This window comes from Canis aureus, chromosome 3 (assembly GCF_053574225.1).
Source record: "Canis aureus isolate CA01 chromosome 3, VMU_Caureus_v.1.0, whole genome shotgun sequence".
NCBI classification, from domain to species: Eukaryota; Metazoa; Chordata; class Mammalia; order Carnivora; family Canidae; genus Canis; species Canis aureus.
Window position 1 is genome coordinate 12760934 of NC_135613.1, and position 22913 is coordinate 12783846.

Below are 22913 nucleotides of genomic sequence, written 5' to 3' on the forward strand. Positions count from 1 at the left end.
CAAAGTATGTATTCATCAACTCTTTATGTATCAGTAGGGCTTCCAGTTAACAGTGGGCTATTAGTGCAGGTCTCTGAGGAGTCTGAAGTTTTACACAGAGCTTTAGACTGAGTAGGGGGGAAGGTGCTTCTGACCCCCCAACATGACTCAAGGGTCAACCATATAACCTTACTGAGAATGAAAGTCAGCTTGAAAAGAACCCACGCAGGACACAAATCACTTCCTGGCCTCATGGAAAAATCATAAAAATGGGACCAGCCCAGGAAAATCAGAAGTAGAAACCAAGGCCTCAAGTAATAAAGCTGTTAGAACCACAGAGCCTTCCCTGCCTAACTGGGTTTTTCCAATTAATGACAGGCACTCAAGTGGCAAACCCGACTGACCCTGTGGCACTTCAGAATCAATCCCTACCTATATAGGCACAAGTCAACTACCTCTGTATGAGCTCTTCCAAAATAGTGAATAATCCCTTCATCTTAATCTTCTTATATTTGTCTGGACAAGCACATAACATTTCATGGGCTGGTAAATCCATGCTTCAGCTAATAACTAAAAAACAGCCTACCGCTCTAAGTAATGTGACTAACATCAAGAACAAGACAAAGATGCCTAGGATCCCTATTCCTTGTCATAGCTGGACAAGAGAAATTGTAGGAACAAAAGTTGTTAAGAATTCCTATTACTGTTGGTATATGGTAAGACTGGACCCTGAAAATTCCAGGGACTCAAATGAAAAATAACTAAGATAACTTAGTAAAGAAATAACACAATAGAAAAAATAGCTTTCAAAAATCATCATCACTTAGGGGCGCCTGGGTGGCTCAGTCAGTTAAGTGTCTGCCTTCAGCCCAGGTCATGGTCTCAGGGTCTTGGGATCAAGTCCCCCATCAGGCTCTGTGCTCAGTAGGGAGTCTGCTACTCCCTCTACCTTTGCCCCTCCCTACCACTTGTGCTCTCTCAAATAACAATCTTTTAAAAAAAATAATCACTTAGAAGATAACGGAACAATGCTACCCTTTCTCATTCACACCACCACCACCGAAAGATTTTTATGCCTGTATCAAGAAAACTTCAAAAACCCCTGAAAGTCACACACAAAAAAACTTGAATAAAAACTAAAAGGCATTCTTTGTAAGATTCAACATGTCAGTTCTTCCTAATGTATAAATGGAACATAATCCAAAAAAAATCCCCCAAAATGGTGTTTTTTACTAGATAATTATAAAGTTTCCAAGGGGGAAATAAGGAACACGAAGGTTTTTTCCCCAGATTTTCCAAGCACTGGAGGATAAGCACTACCAAATATTAAGATATCTAATAAAGACTCAATAATTCAAACAGTGTGATCCTGATCATGGCTAGACCAAGGGAACAGAATAAAAATCTAGAAATAAGCCCAAATACATACAGGACTTTAGTATCTGGTAAGGGTAGAATGTCAAATCAGTTGGTTATTCACATGGAAAAAAAAGTTTGATCAGTATCTCATGAAGTACAGCAAGAGACAATGCAAAATGATGGAGCACTGAAATATTTTTTAAAAACCACAACCCTATACAACAGAATACAACTATAAAAGCACTAGAAGAAAACTGGAAAACTTTTACAGTCCTGGAGTGCAGAAGTCCCTTCTATGTATCAAACTCTAGAAGGCACAAAAGATTAACTCAATTACATAAAAATAAAAAAATTTATGTAACGTGCAACATTTCTCATAATTTTTTTTTCTCATAATTTTTTTTAAAAAAACCTACTTGGCAAAGACAAATGGAAAGAAAAATGACAAACTGAGGAGCACCTGGGTGCTCAGTTGGTTAAGATTCTGACTATTGGTTTCAGCTCAGGTCACAATCTCAGAGTGGTGAGATCGAGTCCCACATTGGGCTCAGTGCGGAGTCTGCCTGTGACCCTCTCCTTCTCTACTCCTCCCCCTACTCTTGAAAAAAAATCTTTAAAAAAATGACAAATGACAAACTGGGAAAAAAATTACAACTCAGCAGCAAGGATTGATTTAGTGCCTAGAAACTGGTAAAAAGACCAATCATTCAATAGAAAAATGTACAAAGGGTATGACCAGAACATTTATTAAGCATTTACTAAGTGCCAAATAACTTCTCTAGGTGCTGGGGATATAAACATTAAAACAGACAACACTGCCTTGAGAGAACTTACCTTTAAACAAGGGTAATCTGATGAACTAAATAAAGAAAATACATTTTATCAGACAATGGTAAGCACTATGGAGCAAAACAAAACAGGGAAAGCAGAGAGGGAGAACCGGGGGTAGAGGGGTAGCTGCGCCCATTAAGGCCTCATCCTGAAGATGCCATGTGAACAATCTGAAGCAAGTGTGGCTGTGAGGACACTCTATGTGGGAGAAGGACACGCCAAGGAAGGGGAACAGCAAGTGCAAAGCTCGAGATAGGGTGAGGTCCGAAGAACAGCATGGAGGATGGGCAGGCAGGAGTACGTGGGTCCTACAGAAAAGCTTTTACTTGTAAATGGATTCTGAAAAGTTGCTTCACACATGAAGACAATTAAAAGCTCAATGACGGTTCTGTACCTATCAGCCAAAGCGTGAAAAAGCTGTCTTGGTGCGTGCACACACACGCCAAGCAGAGACACTCGTACGCAGAACCTCAAACAGCAAAGGACAGCAGAGGGCTACAACCATTAATGTCTATTGGTACCAGACTAATAAAATACATTATGATTCAATGATTTGATGGAATACTAACCACTGTTAAAACAGAAAGAGGAAGCTCTTCTCTTTAGGTACTGACCGGGAAGAACCTCTATGAGAAATCGTTAAGAGATCAAGATCAACAACAGCAGAATGCTTTCATCTGTGTTTCTGAAAAAGGGCTTGTGAATGTCTCTGAATTTGCTTGCATATGCACAGAAACTGCTGACATGACCTACAAAAACCAATACTTGCTTCATTAGTGGTGGGTGGTGGGAACTGGTCGGATGGCACTAAATCCTTCCTACAAGTTTTTATGTTTAAATCATGTAAATGGGGATCCCTGGGTGGCGCAGCGGTTTGGCGCCTGCCTTTGGCCCAGGGCGCGATCCTGGAGACCCGGGATCGAATCCCACGTCGGGCTCCCGGTGCATGGAGCCTGCTTCTCCCTCTGCCTGTGTCTCTGCCTCTCTCTCTCTCTGTGTATGACTATCATAAATAAATAAAATTAAAAAAATAAATAAATAAATAAAAATAAATAAATAAATCATGTAAATGGGGATCCCTGGGTGGCGCAGCGGTTTGGCGCCTGCCTTTGGCCCAGGGCGCGATCCTGGAGACCCAGGATCGAATCCCACATCAGGCTCCCAGTGTGCATGGAGCCTGCTTCTCCCTCTACCTATGTCTCTGCCTCTCTCTCTCTCTCACTGTGTGCTTATCATAAATAAAATAAAATTAAAAAAAAAAAGTTTAAAAAAAATAAATAAATCATGTAAATGTATTTCTTCTTCAAAAACAGTATGTAACTTAATTCAGAATGTTCAAGTCCCTGTATTGCAGCCTTTCTCAGTTCCCAAGGCCTGGTCAGACAGGGCTCTCTGGCCCCGCCAGTGTCCAGCAAGCCACCTTCCTCTGTTGAGGCTCACCTCAATGGGGATATAAAGCATGAATCCCGGCTCTCCTGTGTGAGTCATGCTCATCACCCGGATCCCATTCGCGTAGCCCACGCTCATCTCCTGTGGAAGCAAAGGGAGAAGGGCAGCACAGAGGCTCTTCAGAGAAGTGAGGGCTCCATGTCTGCTAAAGTGATGAACACCTGAGGTGAACCTCTCCTGAGCTCTGCACCCTCTGTCTGACCCTAAAGGGGATACACATGAATGAAAGAAATTCATCCTCAAAGTGGTCTGTTTCCAAGTATTGGGGTCACCAGGAAAGGAGTACAATCTCTCCAGTCTCTCTTCTCCAGAATGCTAGCCAAGCTGCTGGTGGGAAGTTGAACCAGTCTTTATAAGCATGAAACCTTTCTTTTTGCAAAGTCCTACTAAAGATTTGTTTTCATCGGCATCAGGAGCACCAAGGACCAGGTAAATGTCTTCTTGGGGTGGGGGGGCGGGGGCAGGCAGTGGGGGGTTGGTTGTGCTCTGGTGGTCAAGTCCTGGGCACCTGCCCTACAAAACAGGATGCCTGATGACCACAGAACATGATGCACCTGCTACTCTGGGGTCAGAGACCGGGCTTCTCACACTCAAAACGTGTTCGTAGCAGCTCAGTTACCTCATGGGCCTCTGACACAATCACTGTTCCTATCATGGAAAGTGGTAGGTCCCAGATGCCACTAAAGCAAACTATTCCCATGAGGAGCCCAACATGACATGCTCCTCTGTAGGCTCATGCATGCAGATCACTCGCTCAGGAAGCAAATGGTACAGGGACCCTCTCCGGCCGATGGCTAATGCAAGAGTTTTCTGTTGCTCTCACTCCACCATGGAGAAAAAGGAAAACTATACTGCCAGTAGGTGGATCCAGCTTGGGTTTGAACTTCAGAGAGCGTCCATCAGTAACTGGCAGCTGTTTGTTACAGGTTACCAAACCCACTAGTCTGTTTGGGACTCTCATCAGTATTTAGTTCAGGTTTCTTTACACAATTACAAATTGCTACTGTTGCCAAATTTAAGAAACATAAGCTGTTTAGAGATTCGCCTAAACTGCTTCTCACATGGAGATGCCACATACACAGAAGTTACTCTCTGAAGGGAAAGGGGGAAGCGCTGCCAGGAGAGGGACCTGACCTAACTACCATTTTTTGGCATCAGCATCATAATCCTTTAAAACTTACAATATTTAATCCACTGCTACACAAACACAAAACACTAAATATATAGGACTGATATTCTGAGAAGTTAAATCCACTTCAAAGATACTCTAATGCTTACTGAATAAGGAGAACTGGAAGGGTAAAAAATTAAAAAAATGAATTTACTCAGTCATTTGTTTACTTAATAAAAGCCAGAATACCCTTTGTGGGCATTAATGCTACAATAAGAACATGTAATTGCCATCCCCATAAAAGAAATATTCCCTGCCCATTTAAAACTAAAACTTTGGGACGCCTGGAGTGTCTGCCTTCGGCTCAGGGCGTGATCCTGGGGTCTATGGATTGAGTCCCACATCGGGCTCCCTGAGAGGAGCCTGCTTCTCCCTCTGCCTGTGTCTCTGCCTCTCTGTGTCTCTCATGAATAAAATCTTAAAAAAGAAAAAAAAAAAAAGCTAAAACTTTATTAGCACTTACCTTGCAAAACAGACTTGGGAAGTGGTCTGGAGTCATAGGAGCATAGGACAGCTCAGACAACACATCCACAGCCCGAGGACCAATCAGATTGAGGGCTAAACGAAAAGAACAAGAGATGCTCATCCAGGTAACAGCTGAGCCAAAGAGAAAAGTCTGTTTTGGACACCCCGGCCAGGGTGTTGAAACCGTAAAACCAACCTTTTGGTTAGGTGATCCAAGGGTGGACACAGAGCACCCCAATTTTGGGGAACACACCTCTAAATGCAGCTGCTGAATGCTGGCAAGAGAGAGCGTACTTCCTCTTCCCAGGTACACAGGGAGACAACATCCCATAGCCTCAAATGCAGTTAGATAGGGTTGTGATCTGTTCCGGCCAACAGGCTAGGAGCCCGCTTTCAGTTCGCACTGTCTCCTCCCCAGCATTGCTACGTGACAGGCACAGCCCAATCCCAAATCTGCACATGGAGGAGAGCCCTGAGGAGAGCTGCCCAACCACCTTGGATCCCATCACATGACAGCAGGTTGTGGTAATTACACAGCAACCTCATAGGCTGGAAAACAACTGTGGTTCTATAGTTTCCCAATCAGGTAGCAAGAAGTTAAATGGAGTTACTGCTATGATGAACTGGTGGTGAGGGCCTGCTGGGACAAGGGGCAGGAATTTGTTAAGTGGGGGTTGGGCAGGTCTTAAACCTGGAATGAGGAGATAGAAGGGGAAATAGAAGTCCCAACAGGACTGCTGAGGAGGAGATCATCAGAAAATTAAGTCATCCTCAAAACTTATTCACTCACTTAAAAAAATAAGGAGAAATTCTGAAGAAAATAATACTTAAGTAATAAACTTAAAAATGCTTTTGGGGGCTTCTGGGTGGCAGTCATTTGGGCATCTGACTATTGATTTCTTCTCAGGTCATGATCTCAGGGTTGTGAGATCAAGCCCTGAGTTGGGCTTAGCACTCAGCATGGAGTCTGCTGACAAATCTTTTTTTAAAAAAGACTCATTTATTTTAGAAAGAGCGCATGCACATAGGAGGGAAGATAGGGAGAGGAAGAGAGAGAATCTCAAGCAGACTCCAGGCTGAGCACAGAGCCTGACAGAGGGCTTGATCTCATGATCCCTGAGATCATGATGTGAGACAAAATCAACAGTGGGAGCCCAACGGACTATGCCACCCAAGCACCCCATCAAATAGGTAAGTAAATATAAAAAGAAAAAATACCATTCAAATGACTGACCCATTCAATATCTGACCAATACCTGCGCTCCTCCACACTGGCTATAGGGGATAGAGCAGTGCACAAAACCGAAAGTGAAGCACAACTCACTCCACACCTCACTGACAGAATGTGGGTATTAGAGATCGACATATGACCAGAGAGGCTCTTATATGCCTCTCACTCTGACCCCCACTTCTGAACATCAAACATTAAGAAGACAAATGGAGAAGATATGTGGACGGACTGGTGGTTTCCCATGCAGCTGATGGCCTGGGCCCAGCTCACCGGTGTATTTCCAGGTGACGTCCTCCAGGAGCAGGTTGCTATCTTCGGGCATGTGTTTCTTAAGCCAGGCCCAACAGTGGACCTGCTGGTCAGTTGGGGAAATCATGAAGAAGCTGAAAGGGAGGCAGAGAGTAATGAGAGCCAGGCAGCAGACAAGGGGTCAGGAAGCAGGCAAGTTAATTCATTTCAAAGCGACCAATGAGCACAAGACTGGCAAATGGTCTGAGCTTTCAGAGAGGGCCAGTAGCACCTAATTCCCGGATCTACCACACAAGGACCAAACAGAAGACTCTGGCTTCCTGTTAGTGCCAAGATAGCTACTACCATAAGCGAACACATCTGCCCTCTAGGGTGACTGATCTGTCCACATCGAGTTCTACAGAATCTGGGGTGTTCTCTCTCCTTCCCTTGTGATTTGTGTTGCACTGCCAACAGACGAGGCAGGAGCTGCTGAAACCTCTTTTTCCTCAGTATATACTCCCTCCCGGGTGAGTGAGCTGGGGGCTCTGCTCTACTGCATCTCGTCCTCAGAGGGCGGGTGGGGGGGCAGGGGGGCCTCACCTGCGCTTGCTCAGGCGCGCTATACTGCAGTCATTCTCGTAGCCCCCGCCCTCGTTGAGCATGCCGGTGTGCACGATGTGGCCCACGGGCACATCCAGGTCATTGGAGAAGAGGTACTGTAGAACTTCCAGGGCCTGGTCCCCGGTGGACTGCAGGGTGAGGGAGCAAAGCAGAGCGCGTGAGCACAAGCACATGTGGCCAGGTGACACAGTCCACCATGCAGAGTGACTTGCTGAGGAAACTCCTCTGGTCTCTGTGAGCAAGGTCTATGGATTTACTCCACTCAAGAAGCTCCAGAGAAAGCTAGCTCTGGAGTCGAAGGAAAAGTGGGCCTCTGCAAGCAGACTAAAAGAGCTAAAAATTCAGAAAACCGGTATAATACAGATAAAAAATGAAAATATACCAGAGTTCTTATAGAAGTAGTTTTAAAGTGACAGCAAAGAAGGTGCATTCATGTATATGCACAGGGTCCTCCTCTATTCTTTTGTTCCCAAGCACTTACTGTTATTTCAAACTTTGTGAAAGAAGACATGTCGATGACACACACGGCCTCCTTACAGCACTTGACTTCAGATTCCACGATGTCGAACCAGTCTGGCTTATAGAAAGTCTTGCTCTGCTCCAGTGCTAGGAGGTCTGCGGACACAATGAAAGGAAATGAGAAAAGAGATTTCTATCGGGGACTCTCTATATACATGTTGGTATAGTTTGAAGGTTTTTCTTCTTTATTCTTCTAGGAACACATTCTAGCTGTAATACATTTTAAATGGGTTTTATTGGTTCTTAGAGCAAAAAAGAACAAAAATGAGAACGGGCCCTCTTACCCTTGTCCGGTGGCACAAAGTACTTTGGTCTCTCAAATCCATGTTTCTCCATCCACCTGGCTCCTTGCGCATCCAGCCGGTCATAGAGAGGAGAGGTGCGCAACTGCCTCCCGGTCTGGAAGTCCCAACGGGGAACCTTCAGGTCATACAGCAGAGCTGGAACAGAATAGAACAGTCTCTGCAAGCCCAAACTGCTGGGCCGGGAACACAACATCCACCAGAACCAGGAGCTGCTCCTAGTCACAAAAACACACTCTCCAGGCTAATGGACCTAATGTGCAAACAGTACCCAGTGTAACAGGCCGGCTCCAAAAGAAAGAATAATGCTGCAAGAGCCACTGTCATCCCTCCGTGGGTACGCAGCTGTGAGCCACACAGATCCAGGTCTCTGCTCACAACTATCATTTCAAATCCATAGGCAGAAACCGCAAGCAGGAGGTCAGAATTCTCGGCAGAAGGCAGCTGCAGCACAAGCATGCCGGGGCTGCAGTGTGCAAATGTGGCACATGCTTCTTTACATAGTGCCTTTGTCACTGAAACCTCACAACTGGTACAGACATTTCCTAACACCTACCCATTTCTGAAGTGAAGGGGCCCACAGCCTTGATTTTGTGGCTCTGAAATCGGACAGGTTACATAGTCCTGTCCCAGTGACATCACATAACAAAGCCAGGTCAGAATTCATTTCTCTTGTGGCTAATCAGCAACAGCAGTTTGTAAAAATTGCCAGAAAGAGTGTGATCTCTAGTCCCTTGCACAGGGAAGACCTGACCTTACAGCATTCCAGATAAAAGGGACAACAGGGAGGGGAGGCTAAGAGATCCAAGAGAAGGAGCCACACTGGCTGCTCCACCTTGTGACGATTTTTCAATCTCCTCTCACTCTGAAGGTCCAATTTACACTTTCCCCAGTTTCTATCATGTGAGAACCAGAGACAGCCATCATGTTCTCAAGGACAAACTTAAGCTCCATTATGATTTGCACAGATTCTAAACGAACTATGCCTGGGGAAGTCAGGACTTATGGCAGGTCAACATTTTAACTAAAATATTTATTAAAATTGAAGAACCTTAGTGGCCACCCACACTGCTGGCCAGACCCCGTGACTCCCACAGACAGTTCTCTGCCACAGGCTAGAGGAGCATGCAGGTGCTAACAGTTATCTAAAGCCTCATCATCAATGGAACCCCGGCTACTAAACCAACAATTCACTGTTAACCAAGAATGGTGGTTGCAACCAGTGTAGAAATTTAGCTGTGAGCAGAAATATGCCCCAAATATTCAGGTACATTTTGGCAGTCTCAGAATAGTTCCTCAGTATAGGACAATGACACGACAGTCTGATTTGGTTCAATTCCTGATACAAAAGCTGGCTCTAACAGCTTGCTAGAAAATAAATCAGAGACAAGGTAACAAGTGAAAATAAAGAGCCTTTCAAAGTTGGAGGGAAGTGAGAACAAGGAGAAAAACAGAAATGTACATTCTGTATTTACCCAAGAAATGGTTTCCTACCTTGCTAGCATGTTACAGTTAATGGCAAAGATCACTCAGAGAAGCTTGAAGCTTTGAGAATAACCTGGCAAATTCTCTGCCATGGAAAGCACACCATGATCACAGATAAAAGAGGCAGCAAGAGCATTACCTGGCATTCTAGGCAAAGTGGAAAGCAGATGGCAAACACTAGGAATCTACAAGAAGCTGCTGCGGGGACTGGACAGCAACCAGCACCTGAAAGTCCTAGTCTGCATTCCTGTTCCCCGAGGTTAAGTAGAAAACAATATACTAAAGAGACTGTCCCACAAATGTCACATGGGGCTTCATGCCCCAACCAAACATCAGAAGCCTGGCTCACAGCAATTATTACACAACTGAAGGAAAAACCTGCCCCCACTCAGAATGATCACACAGGCTCGAGGGAAGATCCCTTCAGCGAGGTGCAGCTGGGCCAGAGCTCCACTCACGCATGACTTCCATGACCCGGTGGCGCAAAAAGGTGCGGCTGCTCTGGAGTGCTCCAAAACGCTTCAGGTCCAGTTCCCAGATGTTTTCTGAGGGATAACCGTGCACCATCCATTCGGCGAGGTACCTGTTTAGATGTGGGGGAAGTTGCTGGGCCTCAGATGGGACGCTCTCCCAACTGTACACGGAATCAAGAACCAACAGAAACATCCTGTCTGGTCACAGATTGGTTGAAAATTTGGGGCAATTTCCTTAACTTTTCTAAACAAATATGGATCCATCTACTGCTCTCAAAACCACTACGATGATTTTAGCTCTAATAAGATTCCCTAGAAGTGTTCTAAAAATAAGCCACATCTATTAAAAAAAGACTAAAATAAAATTACAAATGTACTCTAATTTATACATCCAATGGTTTTTTTCTGGAAAACCCTCAGGTCGTTATACAACTATCTGACCACATTTCTGTTCCAAACACTTTTGGTAACTCCTCTTCCATAACTGTTTTCAGAACCATTCTACAAGCCACTAAAGAAAAAAATGGCCTCATTAATAAATTTAAAAATTTAATTGCGGTAAAATACACAGAACATGACAGAACATAAAACAGAACATAAAATTTACCATCTTCATCATTTTCATGTGTAAGGTTCAGAGGCATTAAGGTACTCTGAACGGCTGTGTGACAGTCCCCACCATCCACCGCTAGAATTCATTCATCATCTTCTCAAACTGAAACTCCCTCCCCTGACCCCAACCCTGGCCATCGCCCCTACACTCTGAAGTAACTCACAAAAGTGAAGCCACACAATATTTGTCCTTTCTGACTGGCTTATTTTAACTGGTACATAATTTTTTTAAAAAGACCCACCTTAGGCAACCCAGGTGGCTCAGCGGTTTAGCGCTGCCTTCAGCCCAGGGCCTGATCCTGGGGACCCGGGATCAAGTTCCACGTCGGGCTCCCTGCATGAAGCCTGCTTCTCCCTCTGCCTATGTCTCTGCCTCTCTCTCTCTCTCTCTCTCTCGCTCTCTGTGTCTCTCATGAATAAATAAAATCTTAAAAAAAAAAAAAGACCCACCTTACTCAGCATGATCATCTGTCTTACTCACAGTACTTAACGGTTTCCAAACTCAAATGCCTTCAAAGGATCAACATTTTTTTAAAAAGATTTTTATTTATTTATTCATGCGAGACACAGAGAGACAGAGACAGGCACTAAACCGCTGAGGCACCCATTTGTCCCAGGATCAACATTTGTAACTGCTGCAAGAACTGAAAAGTACAGCCCACAGGCTCCAAGAACAATTCCAGAAGAGGAGTTCCCAAAATACTTTGCACGATGACACTTCTGGAACATCCGCAGTCATTACTTTGAAATGGACAACTCTCAAATTAGGTGTACCTCTTCCTCATTAACATACCGGGTTACACCTGGACATTACACACATCAGGAATAAGTAACTCTAGGAAGGAAGCAGCCCCACCAGCAGGGTGTCAGCAGGAACACTTACCTCCCAGCCCCTCCACCAAAGGAGATGCCAGCAGAGTTCATTCCTGCCAGGACAAAGTAGCCCTGCACCAAAGGAGACTCGCCCAGGATGCACCTCATGTCTGGGGTGAAGGTCTCGGGGCAGTTCACCAACTTCATGATCTCCAGAGTGTCCAGTTCAGGCATGCGCCGCAGGAGGGAACTCAGCAGGGGCTCTGAACCCGAAACACAAACCCAAACATGGTCCTCAGCTTTAGGGGATTCAGAAACTTCCCAATCCACGGGCTTCCCTACTCCCTCCCTCTCCTTGCAGAGAAAATTTCCTGAAAGAGACTTTCTCAGAAGAGCCAAATGGGCCCTGACCAGAAAGCAGAAACCATGGTGGAATTAAGGGGCAACCCCACAAAGTGCATGGCATACAGACTGAGAAAAAAAGACACTCTTCAGAATGACCAGAAGCTGTAGGAGGGCACACAATACACGAGCGTCTAGGCAAGATCTCCAAGGGAGCAGTACTTGGGGACAAGCTCTTCCATAGCACCCAAGGGGACATGCAGTCAAAGCAAGGATTTCCTAAACTGGACCAGCTGCAAAAGACAAGTCCTTGGCCTGTGTGCCAGTGAGCCCACCATCTGGGAATTATTCCACTAGGACAGTGGCAACAGATGAAACCAGACTGGAGCTGGCAGGAGAATCCATATACTATTCTCTCCACTTTAAAAGTCTGAAATCTCCCACAATAAAAAGTTTATTTTTTAAAAAAAAGTCCAGGGATCCCTGGGTGGCGCAGCGGTTTAGCGCCTGCCTTTGGCCCAGGGCGCGATCCTGGAGACCGGGGATCGAATCCCACGTCGGGCTCCTGGTGCATGGAGCCTGCTCCTCCCTCTGCCTATGTCTCTGCCTCTCTCTCTCTCTCTGTGACTATCATAAATAAAATAAATAAATAAATAAATAAATAAATAATAATTAAAAAAAAAAATAAGGCCATTAAGGATAGGAGGGAAAACTCTTCATTATAGACCCTTTTATCTTTTGAACCTGGACTATGGGACTGTATTAACTATTTAGGAAACAAAAATAAAATTATTACAAAATCAAGTTGTATATAAATACCAGATCACTATGATGTACACCTGAAACTAATACAATATCATAGCTCAATTCTTCTTCGATACAAAAAAAATAAAACCTGAATAGAAGACCATATTAACAAAAAAGATTCTGCTTTCTAAAAATTTCTTCTTCAATCTTACATGCCATCCTACAAAAAAGTCTCCTTCTAGCCTAGAATTTCAGCAATGGTTTTAGGTAAGTAATTAGCCAGAGGTCCCTTGACCAAGATCTTCGTCCCCTGAATCTGCTACCCAGTTCGCCTTAGACCAGGTGAACTCTGTAGACTGCCCCCTGGGAGCACCTCGTGGGGTGGTGACAAAGATCAAAGAAAGAACTCTTCTTGAAAATGCTTTCAAAAGATAGCATCTTAGACAAACACAGGACATTATAGTCATCCTTTAGTTCACACACCAAAGTGATCCCAGTCTTCCTGCAGATTCTGAATCTCCAGCTGGTTCTTGCCCTCAGTGAAGATTGGCTTCGGGTTCTTCTCAAAGCCCCCAGACAAGATGCCACCCTGCCAGTTCCGGATATAAATTCTTCCATCAGCATCCACAATAGCTGAGGAAGGGAAACAACAAGGGAGTGGGGGACAGAAGAGAAAAACAAGGTTTAGAGGTAGGCCAAATTTCTAAATGGACAGAAAAAGCAGAACAAAAACACCATTACTGGCTTTATTAGCGAAAGAGCATCCAGTAAACACAGATCTTCTGAGATCATTGGGAAGGATCTTCCCTCTCAGATTTACAGTGGAGACTATTTCCCTGGTCGTCCCTAACCTCAGCAGTTAACCTAGAAGCTCTAATTGGTCCTCACAACCAAACTACGGAACTACCACAATGCCATGAAAAAGCCTAGCAGAAAGGGGGGACCTCAAGCCCATTCTAGGGATTGAGACCTTTCAAGTGATGTCAAGCCCTCCCCTGTGGCGCTTGGGGCCATGGAGCCATGTGATTCTGTAGCTTACCTAATAACCTCTCTACAATATATGTCATTCACGTCAAAAACTCCAGGTTGCATTCCAAATATTCTCAATTTGGACCTCTGTTTGGGATTGCAATTAGCTTATAAAACAAACCAACCAAAAACTGCTTCAATGGAATGCCTGTTTTTGTCCATCCTTTCATAAAGAGCTCTTAGAGAAAAAGTAGAACTGGGTCCGCCTCCTTATAACATGTTCCAGAAAAGATAAGGCTCTTTCGAGCATAGTCTGTCCTGGGCAGAAAGTCTTCCTTTTCAGAGGACAGGACAGTGGCAAGGAAACAATATTAAAAACAAAGCAGAAGTCCTCACTTGGTGTGTTGCTCTGCAGAGGGGTCTCCAAGGGGCGAGTCAGAAGGTAGAAGTGTTCGCAGGCATGTAACGGGATACTAACCGGCTCCTCGTTGGACAGACCCAGCTCGTATGCCCACTACAAACGGACAGATTGATTTGTGAGTGGGAAGAGGAAGAGGAAGACAAATGAGCAAGTTTAACCGCTTGCAAAGAGTTTGATTTCAAGTGGCCTGTGTGCACTCTGGCCCCGATGTCAGGGGCAGGGAGACAAGCTGTAGCCTGCTATACACAGTTATGTAGATGGGGAGCAACTTTATACTTCTTACACCATAACAATTATTCTTGACCAAAGAATTAGAGATTTAATAGCTAGTAAAAGGAGCTCATGGGGGGCAAGTGAGGCCCTTTTAACAAAAAGCCTGGCCTCGACTACAAACCCCAGACACCATCCCACCCGGCCTTCATTCACAAGGTAAAAAGTACCCCTAGGTCACCTAAAGACTAGAGTGGAAAGCAAGGGACCAATCTGCCTTAAAAGTAGAAGCAGCTTAGTATTCTAAACTGAATCCATGTTCCCAACACAAAAAAACAGCCTCATGGGATGCCTGGGTGGCTCAGCGGTTGAGCGTTTGTTTGCTTTCAGCCCGGGCCAGGATCCTGGGGTCCCGGGATTGAGTCCTTCATTGGGCTCCCTACATGGAGACTGCTGTTCCCTCTGCCTGTGTCTCTGCCTCTCATGAATAAATAAACAAAAGCTTAAAAAAAATTGCCTCATATTTTATTTGCCAGGTTGCAGAATGAAAGGAAATATCATAGAAGACCCAACGCCAAGGATTTCTGTCAATGCCCGACTGTTTCACAGACTTCCTGGCCAGGAGAGCACCGATTAACCTGGGGTGGAGGAAGGAAGAGGTCACCCCGGTGCTCCTCTCTGAGGACCAGCTAGAGGTCTTCTGATTTAGAGTAAAGGATTCTGAGGTTTCTAGTCCAAACAAGGAACATGTGGTCCCTGACGTGTGCTTAGCCCAACACAGTACTGACCCTACGTTTCTACACCTAAAATCCCAGAGGTAACAGTTAAGTGAGAAAGTCAGTGACACAGTACAGCTGGTAACCTACCTGACCAGCACAGTTGACAAAATACTGGCACTCGATCTGTCCTTTATCTGTCTCCACACCAGTAACCTGACCTTTCTTGACCATTACATGAAGAACGCTTGTCCGGTCATAGATCTGAACACCTGTTGCAAGGTAAAGAAAGAGTTAGGTGCATCCAACCTCTGATGGCGCAGAATTAAGGCCTCTGCACCAGATTCTCAACCCCCAAGAAATGCTGAAAATGCCAGATCAGTGCTTTATTTAAAAAAACAAAATTCCCAGGAACCACATCCTGAGACTACATCAGTGTGCCTCTTCCAAGACTGAGAACAGCAGGTGACTGTAATACACAGCTCAACTCCCAGAGTCACAAAAGGCATAGGAGAAAAAATTCAAATACAGCATTTTAAATCCTAATTCACCCACGCCTCGGATCAGTTCATCTGAAGTGCAGAACACCTTAGACACTGGTTAGTGCTCCCCTCATTCATTCCAAACCCAGGACATAGTCAGCTGTGGATCCAGTCCTCACTGTGGCTTCTTGACCTCGGAGCCTCTCTGATTCTGTGTGTGTGTGTTGGGGGGGGGGGGATTTCTAGGAGCCTGAAGTGCACACTGCTTAGTATAAAAGCAGTTCTTATAACTTTAATAAGAAAAATGTGGCCCTAAGGAAAAACATTAACAGTACATTCAAACAAATATTGTGAGAGCCAGTGTTCAAAACCAGAAGGCAAAAAAACAAAACAAAACAAAACACAGAAGGCGAGCTGGTATCAATGCTGATGGTAAGATACCTTCCTACGTAAACTCTTCCTTCCTCACCCAGACACCTCCTTACCATTTTGGGAGGCAGCACTTGCCAGGGCGAGAGCCACATCAGCAGAGGACACCACTGCATCCTCGGGAACATGCATGGCCCCCACCAGGTCGTGCACGTTGAGGAGAGGGTGAAGTTCGGCGACTTTCTTGGGGGAGATGATCTCAGAAGGGATGCCTATGACACTGCCGCAGAACACAAGGGGACAATGACATGCATGGCCCTCTGGCAAGAGGTCAGTCTGACAGGAGCGTCGGGACAGGCTTCTAGCCTCATACGTACTTCAGCCTCGAGTTGATGCGCTTCAGGGAGATCAGCCGGTCCTGAGTTTGGGCCAGAAAGATCGAGCCTGTCCTTATGTAACCTGTAAGGAAAACCAGCCCAGACTAAGCAGATCAGGCCACCTGCAGGGGCCAGGAGGGGGGCGAGCCCACTAGACTACAAGCTAGACCAGTGAGGAGTCCTGGCACTACCACCATCCAGACATCCTCAGCTAAGATTTTGGAAGATCAAGTGAGATTTTCATGTACATCTTAAATAATCACTCTTAAAATAAAAATGAGAAGTACTGTTTTTACAAAGCCTTTTGGAAAAGAATGTAGCTCAGAACCCATCTCTTTCTTCAGTCTTTTTAGGCTTTCTCCTCCTGGTTTTGGTGGGAGAGTGACCCGTGATGTAGGCCACTCACATCAGCACCCAGGGGCTGAGACAGGGCCAGTGGGAATGTGGCTGAAGCTCAGCCAATCAGGTCCTCCTGGGATACTGTGTCTGGAGCAAGTGAGAGAATGGCTGTGGAGGCCAGTCCTCTCTGAAGCAGCAGCGTCCTGCCAAGTGGGCCCTGTTTCAGCTGAGGGGCTGCCTGCTGTGGGGTCCCCATGGCCCAGCCTCCACACTGCCTCCTCCAGCTGGCAGCCTCCTGCCAAACTGACTGGCTCCAACAGCCTTCCAACCAACTCCTTTTTGCCCAAGTTGGTCAGAGTCAATTCTTGTTCGTTGCAATGAATATTCCTGACACAACCATGATCACGCTTGGGTGAGTGACAATCTCCCTAACATGCAGACTCTCAGTTCTGATGATGAAAAAGCTGAATCAATCAGGGTATCTTTTTAAAAGGCAGCACAGGAGGATCACCTAAATATTTTTTTATCTAGTTTGAAATCTTCAGGGAAATATGCCCTTCCCTGACATTACAAGAATGTCTCAATTGGAGAACTGACATTTTAGAGACTGATTTTTAAAAACTGTAGATAGACCAGACCAGTGCAGTGATCATGGTCACTGACTTGGAAGCTAATCACACTCTGAGTCTCACCTGCAGACAAAGGCTTCAGCAGTCACTCCCAGTCACTACCAAACACTCTTCATGGGAGGACAGTGCCACTGTGCACAAAGCTAACACATCACGGTACACACATGATGTCAAATCGCACTCTTCCAAACAGAACCAGCTGCCATAACAGCATATCACTGGTTCACAAGATTAATGGCCTACTGTATTCCCACAGAGGACTCTAAAAGTTTGGTCTAGACCTTTCTGACATAAAATTTGCTTTAACACAGGTTTGAAGCTGTAAAACAGAACTCTTACATTCAGTAAGAAGATAGACATCTGATATTAAAAGACAAGTCACAGAAGAAATATGAATGGCCAATAAGACTACAATACAGGGAGACACCAGGTGGTTCAGTGGTTGAGTGCCTGCCTTTGGCTCAGGGTGTAATCCCATGGTACCGGGATTGAGTCCCACACCAGGCTCCCTGCACGGAGCCTGCTTCTCCCTCTGCCTCTGTCTCTACTTTTCTCTCTCTGTGTCTCTCATGAATAAGGGGATAAAATCTTCAATTAAAAAAAAAAAAGACTACAATATAATGTTTAACTGAAAAAGATGCAATTTGGAATCTGATTACTTTTTTCATCTCTCAGATTACCAAAAATTAAAACAATACCGTTGGGGTAGCTGGCTGGCTCAGTCAATAGAGCACAAGACTCTTGATCTTGGGGTTGTGAGTTTGAGCCCCATGTTGGGCATAGAGATTACTTAACAAAAAATAGAATGAAAAAATAAAACAATACCCAATGTTGAGAAGACGCTAAAGATATAAGCACTCACACACATGATTGGTGAGAGGGGATACCTCTTTTGGAAGATGATCTGGCAATACCTATCAGTTTAAAACACAGACACCTTTCGCTCAAATTATCAACTGACTACATCTACCCTTTGGAAATAGCAAGAGAAAACAAACATATACTGACAAGGGTCTGTGCTGCATCATTATAACAAAAAAAAGGGGGGGTGGACCTATAAATATCAGGTTTATATTTGCAGGTAGTGGGACCTGCATAAATAAACCAGCACACATATGGACCCTCTCTCTGTAGTTATAAACAGACTTAATTATGAGCTGATCTGGAAAGCCATCATAACACGATTTCATTTAACAATTACTAAGAATGTTTCTGTATTTGAGGAAACAAGAAATAAACACATATAGCAGAAAGACAATCCCCAATACAAAAGGTAGTACAAAGACTGTATGATACACAGTTAAATAAACAGCGTCAACAAAACGACACGTAACTTTGGAGAGACAAGATCCGTGTGGGCAACCAGATCTGGATGAAGGACTGTGTGTCAGGATATTTAGGTACCAATCACACACGTCACTTCAATGCACCGTCCTCTGAGGATTAGCATGTAGTATCGGGAAATCCAGGCTGTACATAGGTCACTTGACTTCACAATGTCTCAAAAGCAGTCCACTGGCTGGCAGCAATCCATGCAGCGCAACCTGCGCATCCTGCCAGGTAACACAGTTCTCCAGCGGGGGACCCCACGTCCCCTTTCACCACACCACTGCTGAACTGCAATGGGGGTGACAGACGGAGGATGATCCCCAGAGCCCGCCCCCGCCCCCACCTCTCTCACTGCCCACCAGCATCAAAGAGACACCAGCCCCACTACGGGGCTCCTGACAGTGACCCAGACCTGAAGTGAGACTAACTTACCTTATGGAAGAGAGGCCTAGGACCCCTGTCCCTCTAGCACGCAGGCTGGGCTTGGTAAACAATGCAAGGCTCGGCAAAGCACCAGGGACCGAACCAGGGCACCCGAAGTCAGCAGTTCCAGCTCAGGGCCCCTTATGTGGACCCCCTTCTGACTCAAACTCTGCTTAATACCCGACGTGAATACCTGTTGCCATCAAATTAAATCTAACCCAAAGGGACTCCCTCCCACATGTCCTGCGTGTAGCAGGCAGCAACCCTAACAAAAGCCAGAGGTGGTGAGGCAGCAGGAACTACTTTTACTATCTGCACCCAGAGGCCTTGCCTCTCAAAAGGAAGCCTGGCCAAGTCAGGCCCATCTACCAGGCGGGGACCAGGGCGAGGCAAGTGAGGCGCCCACTCTCAGGGCCAGCCTGGGAGCTCCGCTTATGTGCTCAACGGCGTAGGGCCTCTTCCCTCCCCACCTCTAGCTCCTCTCCCCACTAACACACCTACCCGATGCCAGTCTCTAGACATCGGGTCTTAATCTAGGATCTACGGACAACGTTACACTTCACCAGAGTAGGAATCATATGAAAGGGAAATGCCACAAAGCCTTAGTCCGTCATCAAACTTTCTAATAATTCAAATCTCACCTTCCCAATGAAAACTCTATCACGGGTCACATAATTTCTAAGTCGGCCAGCAAAGGAAACCACAAACTGTGCTTACGCTGGGGTCACATGGCAGAGCCGCTTTACTGTTCCTTGTCAGGATGGGGTCTAGAATTATCTGTGATCTGAATCATGCAGGTCTTCAAAAGAGCAATGCTGACGTAGACGAGCATCCTGAATTTCATCACTAGGCCCTGCTACTTCCTCAGGACAATTCCCGTGGCCACCAAACAGTTTCTCATCAGCCACGATGCTCGGTTTGACCCTGGGCTTCCGACCAATCCATCCCCTGACACACGCTGACAGACAGGCTCCTAACTTGAGATCGTGCGGGACCATCCCGTGGCTCCAGTCCTACTTAGCTCACGATTCCCTGGGTTTCCTTTTCCTTAATGACACACATGAAGGAGTAACCTACGTTTAAGCTTCTTAGTCAGAAGCAGCCTTAAGAGCACCTGGTGAAACACCACGATTTCACCATCAAGCACCGAAACGGAAGTATTTCCTCGGCTTCTTCGTTCAGGAGCCAAACGTGGCCACTTACTGTATGTGCTCCAGGGAGTGAAAGAATAGGAAATGGGGCAGGAGACCCTCAAGATCCTAAGAACTACAGGCTCTGGGCAGTATCTGGGACGAGGACAGAATGCCCTTGACTGATGGGAAGGGGTGCCAGAGACAGCTCAACACGCTAACAGACTTGCCCAAGGTAAGACCACAGCGAGCGGCAGAGCCCAGGCTCACGCACAGCCTTAACCACCGAATCTCCAGGCAAACGTGGTGTCGGGCCACGTCAAGTGCTGAGTGCCAGACTCTGGGCACAGGCAGACCGGTAAGCGGGGGACTACCTGCTTACCTGTCTGGATGCCCGTTTCTTGCTCTAACTGCTGGTAGAGTTTGTTGGAATAGTCTGCCATCTTCTGCTCGATGGACAAGTGCCTGGCGGTGCTCAGGATGCCAGCACAGAACCTCGTAGAGCCAGCAGCCAGCCTGCAGGAGGCATCCAGAACACTATTAGGTAGACTCCCACACCTGTGAGCACAACTAGTTCAAAGATCCTCATTACGGCATTGTCTGTAATATCGAAAGATGGAAGCAACCTACATATCCAGCGACACGAGCGGGATCGAACAGTCTGGAGTTCCCCTCTACCCTGGGACGCTCTACACAGCCATAAAAAAAGGAACGAGAGGAAGCTTTTATGCAACACTATGGAACAATCCTAATGAAAAAGCAAGGGCGGGGCGACACTGTTTGAGGTATGCTACTAACTCGTATAAAAAAAGAGAAAAAAATAATAAAACAAATACCCAGGCACACATATACAAACTGACCCATACAGATTTGCTCATGTACATGGGGACTATCTGGAACGATACACAAGGAACTTAACTTGCCTCCAGCGAGGGGAACTTCCAGCTAGAAGTCAGGGATGGGAGGCAGACTTTTCCCTGTACACTCTTTTACACTTTTCAATCTGAATCGTGTAAATGTATTGCCTATTCAGAAATAAATACAACAGACGGGTTAAAGGTCATCCAATTTCTGGTAGGCAATAGAACAGAAGAGGGGCATTAGGGGAAGAGTGAAACAACTTGGGACAAAGTATGAACTTCAGTTAATAAAAAGGCATCCACGCTGACTCGTTCTATTTAACGGCGATCCCAGCCTCAGATGTTCATCCGAGGTGCGCACGGGGCTGAGGCATACGGGAGCGCGGCACCGCCTTCCCATTTGTCCTGTAAATCTACCGTGGCTCTAAAAGAAGCGGATTCAAGGACAAAAGGGAACAGAAATCAGGCGGGACGTAGCCGATTTCATTTGGGCTCACAGAGGAGGCTCTTGAGGGTTTCTGTTGCTGTGTACAACAACAAAGAGGACAAGAGGGTATGGCGTGCCGTGACCCTGAAATGAAACACACCCTTTCTGGATACTTGGCGAGTCGGAACCTGCCACCTCTCCCAAAGCCAGAAAACGGGGGTATCACGTACTCCGAAACCGCGGACAGGAGATCTCGCTCTCTCTGGTTCTTCTCAGGCTACTTAGCGCCAATCATCAGTCAGGTTAGCTACTGGCAGGACAACGTGTGTGTGTGTGGGGGGGTGAGGGGAGCCCCGAGCCGCGTGCCCTCAGGTCCTTACCTGCCCTGCTCCAAAAGGACAATATCCTTCCACCCCATCTTGGAGAGGTGATAGGCCACGGATGTGCCCATGATTCCCCCGCCGCAGATGACGACCTGCGCCTGGGCAGGCAGGGCGACAGAATGCGCCTCGGCAGCAGACGCGCCGCTTCTCCCCGACGACCAGTTCTGCCATCCTCGGCCGGTCCTTTGTCTTCGGACCACCGACAGCAACCGGTGGAACATCACGTCCGTCGGCGGCCTGGGAGACGTGCTCTCACCCGCCTAGGGAGATCCCCGGCATTCACACTAGATGGAGAGAGCAACCAGATCTTATCCCGCTGTACTCAACGCACGGGATTAATGGGGAAACGAAAAGAAGCAACAAAGGAAGACAATCGTGCTTTCGGCGCGTGTCTGAGGCATCTGCACACTTCCAGACGCTTCACTAGCTGTACGCCCAGCAGTGGACAACGGGGAGGAGGTCCTCGCCTCTATGCAACTTTCGTCAGAGACACAGAGGCGGGGGGGGGGGGGGGGGGGGGGTTTGAGTGTGGGGGAGGGTGCCGACGGGCGGGGGGGGGGGGGCGGCCCCTACGCTCATAAACCCTCATAAACCGAGGACCGAGGCCAATGTGCTGGAATAACTGAAGGCACCTGTAAGACAGGATGCTCGGGAGAAGGTGACCTTGGAAAAGCCACCTGACGGTGAACAAGAACCAGCTGTATGGTCTCCCAGACAGAGGCACACGCACGTGCCAAGGCCCTGAGGTGAGGCCGACCCCGAGGAGTCCGGGCACAGAAGGGAGGCCGGTGGGCCCACAGCACCAGGAGCGAGGCGGACATGACCCAAGACGAGGCTGGAGAGGCAGGCAGAAAGCAACGACACACGGCGCTTGGACGCCATCGTGACGAGCGGGGGCTTTGCTCCGAGTGCAGAGGAAGATACCAAAGCAGAGAATGGCATGACCGGATTTGCTTGTCCAAGATCAGTCAGGCTCCAGGGCGGGCGCGGACTCCACGACCGGAGGGAAGGCAGGGCTAGGAAGCTACTGCGCAGTCCTAGGGGCAGGGCCCGGGGGCTCCCAGCAGGATGGTGGCGGCGAAGTCAGAGCCACGACTGGATTATTTTCGAGGTGAAACAACAGAACTCACTTGCCGACAAACGGGATGTTAAAATGGGGCGAGGGGAGGAACAAGGACGGCGGCGGGGTTTCTGGGTTAAGTAACCGGTGCCAGGGACT

At 46.7% G+C, this 22913-nt stretch overlaps 1 protein-coding gene across 3 annotated transcripts in view; it reads right to left on the reverse strand.

Annotated features, from left to right (window-relative positions):
• Positions 1-22913, reverse strand: part of LOC144309215 (pyruvate dehydrogenase phosphatase regulatory subunit, mitochondrial) — a 36535-nt gene that overhangs the window by 7512 nt on the left and 6110 nt on the right. For 2 of the 3 annotated variants that reach the window (XM_077890435.1, XM_077890444.1), the window contains exons 2-16: positions 21692-21978; positions 20407-20540; positions 16175-16256; positions 15914-16077; positions 15097-15218; positions 13996-14113; positions 13114-13263; positions 11612-11804; positions 10102-10226; positions 8141-8296; positions 7819-7952; positions 7317-7465; positions 6756-6868; positions 5253-5347; positions 3610-3699 (exon numbers count right to left, since the gene is read on the reverse strand). In XM_077890435.1, the coding sequence (XP_077746561.1) occupies positions 3610-3699; positions 5253-5347; positions 6756-6868; positions 7317-7465; positions 7819-7952; positions 8141-8296; positions 10102-10226; positions 11612-11804; positions 13114-13263; positions 13996-14113; positions 15097-15218; positions 15914-16077; positions 16175-16256; positions 20407-20540; positions 21692-21915 (2049 nt within the window). In that variant the 5' untranslated portion in view covers positions 21916-21978. Of the gene's footprint in view, positions 1-3609; positions 3700-5252; positions 5348-6755; positions 6869-7316; positions 7466-7818; positions 7953-8140; positions 8297-10101; positions 10227-11611; positions 11805-13113; positions 13264-13995; positions 14114-15096; positions 15219-15913; positions 16078-16174; positions 16257-20406; positions 20541-20947; positions 21050-21691; positions 21979-22913 lie in introns of those variants that run through there. The other variant, XM_077890446.1, reaches the window with a different exon arrangement.